This window comes from Empidonax traillii, unplaced genomic scaffold (assembly GCF_003031625.1).
Source record: "Empidonax traillii isolate 1590-97213 ecotype Southwest subspecies unplaced genomic scaffold, ASM303162v1 scaffold1:size7828297, whole genome shotgun sequence".
NCBI classification, from domain to species: Eukaryota; Metazoa; Chordata; class Aves; order Passeriformes; family Tyrannidae; genus Empidonax; species Empidonax traillii.
Genome location: NW_020955194.1, coordinates 3764460 through 3774362, shown reverse-complemented (window position 1 = coordinate 3774362; position 9903 = coordinate 3764460). Strand labels below are relative to the sequence as shown.

At 39.8% G+C, this 9903-nt stretch overlaps 1 protein-coding gene across 1 annotated transcript; it reads right to left on the bottom strand.

Annotated features, from left to right (window-relative positions):
* Nucleotides 1–491: 491 nt before the first annotated feature.
* On the bottom strand, nucleotides 492–7592 carry DYNLT3 (dynein light chain Tctex-type 3). Its single transcript, XM_027886864.1, has 5 exons — nucleotides 7490–7592; nucleotides 6387–6428; nucleotides 4449–4572; nucleotides 3401–3478; nucleotides 492–2355 (listed from the first exon to the last, which is right to left on the bottom strand). The coding sequence occupies exons 1-5, from the start codon at nucleotides 7517–7519 to the stop codon at nucleotides 2279–2281; spliced, it is 351 nt and encodes a 116-aa protein (XP_027742665.1). The 5' UTR covers nucleotides 7520–7592; the 3' UTR covers nucleotides 492–2278.
* Nucleotides 7593–9903: the final 2311 nt, after the last annotated feature.

Below are 9903 nucleotides of genomic sequence, written 5' to 3'. Positions count from 1 at the left end.
TCTAAAATGCACACACAGCTTCAATGCATTTCCCAAGTTCTCACTATTGTATACAAGTCAAGAAAAGTAAGAGGAATATTTTTCTCCGTTCCTATTTATATTGATCAAGAACACAAGGCAAAAATACAACTAAGGCAAGACTTTAATTTTTGGGCAGAAATTAAAATGAAGCAGTCCTGTAATTAAGCAGTATTTTCTAGGGTTCTTCTGCAGCAGGGCCTTCACCAAGCCTCATTAAACTGACAGTCTTACTCAGAGCACCTTGTTTTCAAGTAAAGCAAAAATACCAAATGAGATTACAAGTGGCTGTGTGGAATATTTCTTCTGACCATGGCACCTGAATGCACATTAAAGGGGATAAAAGCCACCACTATTTTTACACACCCACTTCTTAAACTGTACTAACTGTATCAAACCTTTTTCCAGTTGCTACTCCATGTATTTTTTTCACTTTGCACAATCCCAAATATCAGTGAAACTTCTGAGTTTCCGTCAGTTCCACATCTCAGCTCTTGGATGCTGGCGCACAGTCCAGAAATTTGTCCCAACCCAAATAATGCTTAATAAATCTACATTTGAAGGTCAGTAGGACACATACACATTTTCATGCTACACTGGTAGCCCAATGCAATAATAGAGTCCTAATTTTACTTGCACACAGGTAAAACCAGAACTCTGTTTGTCTGCAAAGTAAGATATTTTGAACAGTACTGTGAATTATATATACACATGTTCCTTCTGTAGTGTCATACCAATCACATGTATACACAACTTAAACAATAAAGTATTTTTTAGCTTGCTCTTTGTATGGGACATTTGTTACACATCCTAATAGTCAATTATCTGGAAAAAAAACCCAAAACAAATCAAACCAAACAAAACTGTGTAGTAGTGCTTTAATATTCATTTCTGGAAATCCAAAACAGCCTTACAGCAGCTGTTAGGTGGTTACCAGTCTCTTCCAAAGACATACAGTTATAAAGAAAAAATTCTGTTCATAAGCAGCATCTGAGAAAACAACTTAACACAGCTGCCACTTAGTGGCAGCACTCATTTAGGCATTTTTGGTATCAATACATATCTTTATCATATAATTTGTGCATTAACGAACAAAAATGTAGGCCCCAATCTGGCAAATACATCCGTGTGTGCAAATGTTTTTCTTCCACGTGGAATATTTCAAGTTAAGACTCATCAGATGAGCAAAGCTAAGAACTTGCATAAATTTTTAAAGGAGGGGAACTCTTAGTGCTCAAAACTTAACAGTAGTATTTCCTGGGACTAAGATCCAATTCTAGACTTAGGGAACATAGGAAACACTCTTATAAACAACAGATATGTTACTCTGATAAATGCTTTCAAAGCTAGCAAGAGCCTCTAGAAATGTGTGTGCCTTCTCACCAAACACTTTTACCCTACTTGGAGTGATGTGGGTCCAGTCTTACTGCCCTAGCCCCTGGCTACTGCATGAGGAATCAATAAAGTGCTTGTCACAAATTCCACAATCATGGAATAAAATCAAATTTAGGTACCTTCAGAATGTTTTTGGATTCATAAACAATGAGTTAAGGGCTGGTGTCACATCCCCAGCATGTTTCCCTGAACTGCTAATAAACATTATTCTCTTTATTTGAAGACAAATTAGAACTCTGCTAGGACTAGGTATATTTCACCCAGCAAAGTCCTCCTCTGCCTCCAGAGGGAAAAGCTTAACTGGATTTAATGCCAGTGTAAATGTTCACACTTGACCAATATGGGATGCTCATGCAATTTCACAAGCACCGGCATTCAAAGTGAAAGTCAGTTTTGTTTAATCAAACATGAAGAACCAGTATTATTTATAACATATCCACTCTGAATTGTGTTTGTAATTTGTTCCCAAATGCACTGTGATCCTGAGAGGTCTTGCTTGCCCTTTGACACTTCCTTTGATTTGATATGTTTTTTTCTTTTTGAATAAAGTATCTTTGATATTAGCTTTGACATAAATTGTATTAATCTTTGTGGCATCTTCTCATTAACATACTTCTGAATATTTAAATTACTAAAACTTTCTCTTTAGATAGATACATACATATATATATATATAAATTAAATTTTTTTGCTAGCTTTCAGATAATTAATCTATGAGAACTGGCTTAGACTGTATGCTCTCTGTAGAGAATTTCTGTATCCTCCTCATACAGAAACAAATAATAGTTTGAAACATTTAGCCATATGTTTGGATAATTATTTTTTTTAAAGGCTTCGGTGTTGCTTATCTTTATCTTCCAGTCAGCTACAGGATAATAGCAACAGCAAACACATTGACAATGCAGTTCATTGTCCGGTTCTCCCATCTCACTGTGCAGGTTCCTAGAAGAGATTATTACAAAAAGGAAAATAGAATTCCAGTGTCTTTACTACATTCACTTTATCACAGTGTAAATGATGTCAAATTCGTATGAATATTTCAGCTGCAATTTAAGGTAAACAATAGTATGTCATCTTGCCTACAAATAGACTACACTCCTCAAAACATTTTCATTAATTTGTACATTGTTTGCTACCTAACATGACTTTTGTATTCTTAGGACAGTTTAAAATCCTTAATAATCTAAAAATGAAATTGGCAAGATAATCAAACAAGAAGTCAGAAAAAAAAAAAACCTGGAGCAAATACATTCTACTGTATTTACTTTCTGTAATTTTTCCTCTTCTATTGTATCAATACCTTACAAGCCAAGGAAATATGAAAATTAAACTGTACTTGTTTACTTAACTTCATTTCACAATTTTTTTTTAACCTTGGTTAACTCTTTGATGCCCTCTCTGCTTTAATGTTAAGCCTTGGTGTGCTCTTCTCAGAAGACCTTTCTGAATCTGGCACAGACATAAGATTATTTTAATACTGTTTCCCCATGATATTCTGAACCTGGGAAAAAAATGTATTTAGAACTAATTTTGAAACACTACAATGCATCCAAGGCCTGGCTGACAGTTAAGCAGACAAAACACATGCTGTTAGTCAAACTATTTCTATTTTTCACCAAGCTCTGTTCTCCTCCTCGCAGCAGCCAGGTAGATATGTTTAGGACTAACCACTTGTATTTACAGTTAACGTTTTACTGCCTGTGATGGTTCTTCAACCAATCTATGGTTACTGACAAGGATTAAATGCTTTGACTCTTGTTTCAGAATGGAAGGCATTTCTATTCCTGCTTCTCATAATTTACAAAGCAATCGCTCTTAGTGCAGGCACTGACTGGTAACATTTCTGCTGGGATTGTAAACAAGCAGCTAATTCTGAAAGCTGCTGCTTCTACAGCCACTCCTGAAAATGTTCAACACGAATATTACAGCTGAGCAAGAAGTAATGTTTCTTTCACTACAAATTCTCTATTTGGATGGGGAAGCTTACCATCAGTTGTGGTATCCCAGAAGCATGAGCTTGCTGTGTGAAGACCAGCTCCACTCCTCTGCATCACCGCACAGGTAACTGCAAGGTGCAGTCATAACATCAAGGAATCCATTATTAAAGCAGAAGAGGTGAATCATTCAGGACTTCTGAACTCAAGCCTGTATTACATTTTCACATTTTCAAAAGGCTGGCACGTGGCAGTTAAAACTGATTTTGACAACCCCCTCACCCCTGGTATTTTCCTCAAGAACTTGTTATTCATTTCGTGATTATTTTTACTCACATTAACACAACGGCTTTAACAAAATGCTTGCTAATAGGATTATGATTTTTATCTTTTAAACTTCTTAGATATTAGCTTGTGTCATGTGCACCTCAGAACAGGTCTGCAGGTGCTCTTCTCACAGATGCAGCAGAAGTCACAATTAAGAGAGTTGTTCCCCAAAAATGCTTGTTGCCTGCTCTCTGAAACCACACTCCAGTAACATGCAGCATTTCTAGACTGACCTGCAATGGTCATAAATCCAGAGATAATCTGAACCCAAAACTCTCAAAACAGAACTAAGTGCAAACACTACACTCCACAAAAGGACCAAAGTGGGTTAAACTTCTACTTATTTCACTTTCCCTTCCACATATATATAAATACAATGGGACGTGACAGCATACAGGACTAAAGTGTTCCAAATGTTTGCATTTACAGGAAGCTTAATCCAACTGATAATTTTATTTAAGACAGCAATTATTTCCTGAACTGATACCAAAAACTTCATATCATTGTTTTGGGCTTGTTTAGCAATCAGAAAAGACCACATAACATATAATCTGTTAAGACGTCTGTGAAGAGTTATCAGTATGTTCAGCCCAGGTAAAACTGCCACAGCTTTACCATAAGGTATTACTAAAAATCTATATAACAGAAGAGTTCAGGTATCTGCTCTGCTTTGCTTACAGTTTAAAACTTCCTATTGAGTACAGCACTGCATCCACATGAACTTTTCAGCAATTATTTACTGTGACTGCATGTGGTACAACTGCTTGTACTTACCTATGTACTTGTATGTTTTCCCCAATTTCACCAGATGTGTCAGTGACTGTTCCACTATAGCAGCAGTCCACTGGTTGACTTTGTTGTGATTATAATCTGCCTTGCCTAAAACACTTTCTATGCACTAAAACAGAGAAAAAAATAGTTACAGTAAATATATTTCAAAATACAAAGGTTCAAAATGTTTCAGTCTGAGGAATTTTTTCTGGCAATTAGGTTACTTTAAATCACTTGATATCATCAGGTATCAGATGCTGAATGAGAAGTAAAATAACCCTTCTTGGAAACTTATTTTCATTCCACATTTACCACAATATTACATGAATAAAAAAGAGGCCCTGACTGAACATTTCTTGCAGGAAAGATTTTAGCCATATACTTTAAGTACAAAGTATGTATTTACCAGTGAAGATACTAACATATCCCACTGTTCCTAATGACTGTCTACTCCAGCCTGGCTTCCAGAAGCTACTGTAATGGAAATGGTACAACTCCAATCAATAGTATCAGCTTGGGCTGGCCAACCTTTCAGAGCCTGTGAGCAAAATTCCAAAATCTTCAGAGACAGAATGACAATAGTGAGACCCCAGCTCAAGAGATGAGGAAGATACGCAAGATACTCAGATATTGTATCTTGCAGTACAAGAAATACCTGAACTGCCTGAAAATTGCATGTTCTCCCAAAGCTACTGATTGGCCAACCCTTGCTTAAACTTAAAGTCATTGAACAAAAAGCCTTCTCACTTCTTGTAACTCTTAAATTGCATTCCCTGCTCCTAAGAAATTCAGAATTACGTGCTGATTGATACTTCTTAAAATTGAGAAACCCAGCTAAGAAACATATCTCTGGAAAAGGCAAGTAAAATAAAACTATGTTCCCCTCTGATTTTCAGTTACGATGAATCCCATGTTCTAATCACCCATTACCAGGCTGTGTAAGAGCCTTATGCCCCAGATTTTGAAAAGCCCAATTAGTTCTGACCACAGTGTATAAAAGCTGGCCAAAGGAGTCAATGAAAACAAACATCCACAAAACACAATAGGGACAAGACCCCTCAGGGATTTTGGTCCTTCCAGAAATGTACCCAGTGCTAGAGCTCTGGTTAAGCTTCCAGTCAGAGGCAGAAACATTTGGCTTTACTCCCAGCGTCTGGAGTCTGTCTCATACCCTGTTTGGCTTCACAAGGCAGGGACAGTTACATAAAGGGTTGAATTGTCGTTTATCTGACATCCAAGAGCTTGCTGTTGTGTACTGTAGCAACCTCAAAGGTACAGTCCTTTCCCTTCCTTACAGGGCAAATGGAAAAGGACCTGCAGAGCCACTCCAGGAATTCCTTCCTAAAAATGCTTTTTGCTTCCCTGCAAAACCTGTAAGCCACAGGCTCTTCATTAATCACACTCTAGTTACCAGGTATTTAACTCAGACCATCAGGCTACTGACTTGTCAGCCTGCTCTTTCTGTGTAAAAAATGTTTTTCAAAAGCACTGCTAGAACAACAAGCTCATGCAGTGCAACCTCCCACACAAGCCAAGGCTAAATTCCAAGTCTGATTACATTGTCCAAGGCCTTGTCAAGTCTTAAAAATCTCTAAGAACGGATACTCCACAAGCTCTCCCTCCAGCCTCTATAGTTATTAGCTTCTCTCTAGCTGGATAAAGGGGCAAAAAAATTGGTGAATTTCCCTTGCAACTTGTGACTGCCACTCCTCCTCTTTCCACAGCAATGCAAATCTGGCTCTCCTCTTAGGGTAGTTGAAGACAGCAATTAAATGAAGCTTGAAACAGCTCCAAATTAAACTCTGTCTTTATTTGATAAAAATAATACTTTTATATAAGATTGAATTTATGTGGGATGGTCAATGAAAATAAGTGTTTTTACTAAACTTCAAGGCAAGATAAGGTAAAGAAATTCTCTGAAACACAGCAGTTTAAACCTACCTCCTTAACTATGTTGTGGGCCTCATCAGCATTGAAGATCATCTGTAATAGAAGTTAATTATTATTTTTGACTGAAAAGTAAACCTGTTATACAGTTTTACTCTAAGGAACACATACTGATTAGGCCTCGTGTCTAGTTATTTCTGTTGCGGTCTGTTAGTATAACTCTAAAAATCTTAGTTTTTCCCCCAGCTCCATACTTATGTTATTTGGTATTGCTTTGCCAGTGATGTTTGACTGAGGACAAAAAGCTCAGGCCTCGGTAAGCTCAGTTCAACTTACAGTTTCTGCAACGACTGAATCCTACCACTGTCTACTGCTGTCGTGGGAAATATTCTCCAAGAAAAATTGAACGGCAAATCTTTTATTCTGGATCTTATAATCTGTGTTTTTATGGGAGTCACGGACTTAGTAGCACGCAGGTTACATCTTGCTTCCAACAGGCTTTGTAACCCTAGCATAAAAAAAACTAGTCTGCACAGTCATTGGGGTACCCAAATATCTCTCCCGAGCGCAGGGAAAGCTTGCAAGTTTCAATTCCTCCTATTTCCTACTCATTCCTACTCATCGGCGCTCGGCTTGGATTCCAAAAGGGAACGCGGCACGTGCCGTCGTGCCGCCCGCCTCTTCCTAGCCACGAATTTCAAACACTCGGGCAGGGGCAGAAACCTCAAGGGGTATTAATGTTTAAATTAGGTTTGGTTGTTTTGTTTTTTTTTTAATGAAAACCGGGGGCCAGAGCCCCGAGGCGGCGCCCTGGGAAGGGATCGGCTCCCCCGCCCGGGCTGGCAGGACCGGCCCGCGACGCTGGCCCGGCCCGGCACTTATTGGGTTTTCCCCAGGGAAACGAGGGGGGGGGGGGGGGGGGGGGGGGGGGGGGGGGGGGGGGGTCGGGGCTCGGGTGGATTTTCCAGGGAAATTGGGGAAAAAAATGGCCGCGGTCTGACAGTGCCCGGCACTGCGGCCCCTTCCCGGAGGGAACACCCATCCCGGGCACTGGGCAGGCCGGCGGCAGCCGAAGCCGCAGAGCTAACCCCGCTCGGCCCCGGGCTGGCCCAGAGCCCCGGCACAGCCCCCACACCCTGGGCGGTGGCAGCCCCTACCTCGTCGTTGTGGGGGTGAAACTCCTCCATGGCCCCGGGCGGGCGGCAGCTGCTCCGGCAGCGGCGGCGGCTCCGAGTCCTGCGCGGCTCCGCCTCCGCCGGGCGGGCGGGAGGGGCGGGGAGCCCGGGCCGCCCTGAGGGAAAGGGAGCCGGGATGGATCCCGCCCCTGGGACCGGCGGGTGCCTGGAGCCAGCACAGCCGAGCGGAAAAGGGAAGGGAAAAGGTCCCCAGCTTAGGAAGGACCTGTTGGAGTTAGTCCATAGGAGGCCACCAAGATGATCAGAGGGATGGATGGAGCAGTTCTCCCATGAGGAAGGGTTGAGAGAGCTGGGGTTGTCCAGCTTTTGAGTGACCTAGTTTGGTCCTTCCAGTATCTGAAGGGAACTTACAGGAGAGATGGGGCAGGACTTTTTACAGGAGCGTGTAGTGACAGGACAAGGGGGAATGAGTTCACATAGAAGGAGAATAGGTTTAGATTAGACATTAGGAAAAAATCCTTTCCTGTGAGGTGTTGGTGAGGCGCTGAAACAGGTCACCCAGAAAAGCTGTGGCTGCCCCGTCCCTGGAAGTCTTCAAGGCCAGGCTGGATGGGGCTCTGATCAACCTGGTCTAGTGGAAGGGGAGTTGGAATGGGATAATATTTAATGTCCCTTCCAACCCAAGCCATTTGTTCTATGATTCCATGAGCAAGTGCCTGTTCATTACCAATAATGTTACCACCAAATTTGCAATAGTGGAAAATCGTAATTTCATGTTATTTTAATTCCACTGTATTACAGAGGTGATTCTGAGTTTTGTTTCACTCAATGCATCATATATATATCTATATATATCTATATATCAATACACCAGATCTTTTCTTTCTCTCTGAAGTTGCCTGGGAAACAGGAAAGGCACCTCATACAACATAATGCAGAATTTTCAAGTGGTGGATTTTTTTTTCTTGTTGTTTTTTTAAATTATTACCATTCTTTTCATTTGAGGGAAGGTCTTGAGTAGATTTTCCTCCTGTGATTTCTCCTGTAATTTCTTCTGGTTTCTCCTGTATTTCCTTCCTATATTTCTAAGCCAGACTGAACATAACAGAGAAGATTAAGGCTGATACCCCACTTCTAATTTTAGTCTTGGTAGTATAGGTTTGGACAGATACACATGTACCTTACAAAAAGTAAATGTGTTCAGTCTTAATTGTACGCTCATGGGAAATACTGTGTTTGAAAAGCATGAAAGTACAGGGGGAAGCAAAGCTAAGCATTTTTATACTGACCTGCTCTCAGACTAGTTTTTGTGTTTAGCCTTTGCAATGATTATGGTAGGAGAAGATGAAGACTAAATCTCTTTAAAAGCAGATCTTTATGAGAAAGTGCAGATGGATGTAGTCACAGGAAAACACATGAAAGAAAATCTCTCTCAGTATTAGGTTGCTTGTTTGGTTTTGTTTGGTTTCTTTTGCTGTGACCTCTGCAGTATCTTCGTGGGCTGAGCTAAGGATGAAATTGCAAACTTCTTTTTAAAGAAATAAAAGCTGGCAGAAGCATGAGTTGTATATGCATTGGCATCCTGTAGACAAAGCTAACATTGCTTAAATACCTTACCCTTGGGTCCTGGGCATTTTTTTATTCTCTGTGTTTTCAGATATTTTGCATCTTTACATGTGTGTTTTCAGATGCAGTACCCTGTCAAGTGAAAATAGTTCCTAGACTATTTTTCAGTTCTGTTTATAAACATTCAAAGAAATACATTCCTTGAAATATTAGCAACAATTATGTCACTGAATTACACGGAAAAATAAAGAGGTTTCCTGTATGATCAGCAATTGTGTGTGTAGGTCCAAATGCAAAAAAAAAAATTATCTACCCTTCCTCTCCCGCTACCCTTTGTAGATTGGGAGGATAGCAGGAGGTTTGAGGAAATGCTGAGTACATCAGACTCAGCTCGACATCCAGAAAGCCATTAGAAAAATAATAAAATGACTAAACTATATTAACCTGGGAAGTGTTTACAAATAAACTCCCAGCATCACCCATGAGCATCCAACACAGATGTGTCGGGAGTATATTATGTTAAATAATCTGATTTTTTTTTATTCTTTGTTTAGGCAGCCAGTTTAATGGATGAAGAAGAAATAAAAAGTAGATGTGTTATTTTGTAGTAATTTTGTCTTTTTTTTTTTTTGCTCTCTCACATAAGAATGTATGATCTAGCGAAAAACTAACCAATCATTCCTAATAAAGGTTTATCAAAGTAGAAGGAATAGGTGCAAGGAGATGGGTAGGTTTTTGCCCCAAAAGCTAATTAATATTTTTCACAATAACTTGAATAATGGAATAAAAATAGTCCTATTGAATGGGTTGGAGAAAACAACAAGAAATTTAATAAAAAATATCAAGTATTATCTGTAAAAGCAGAACAT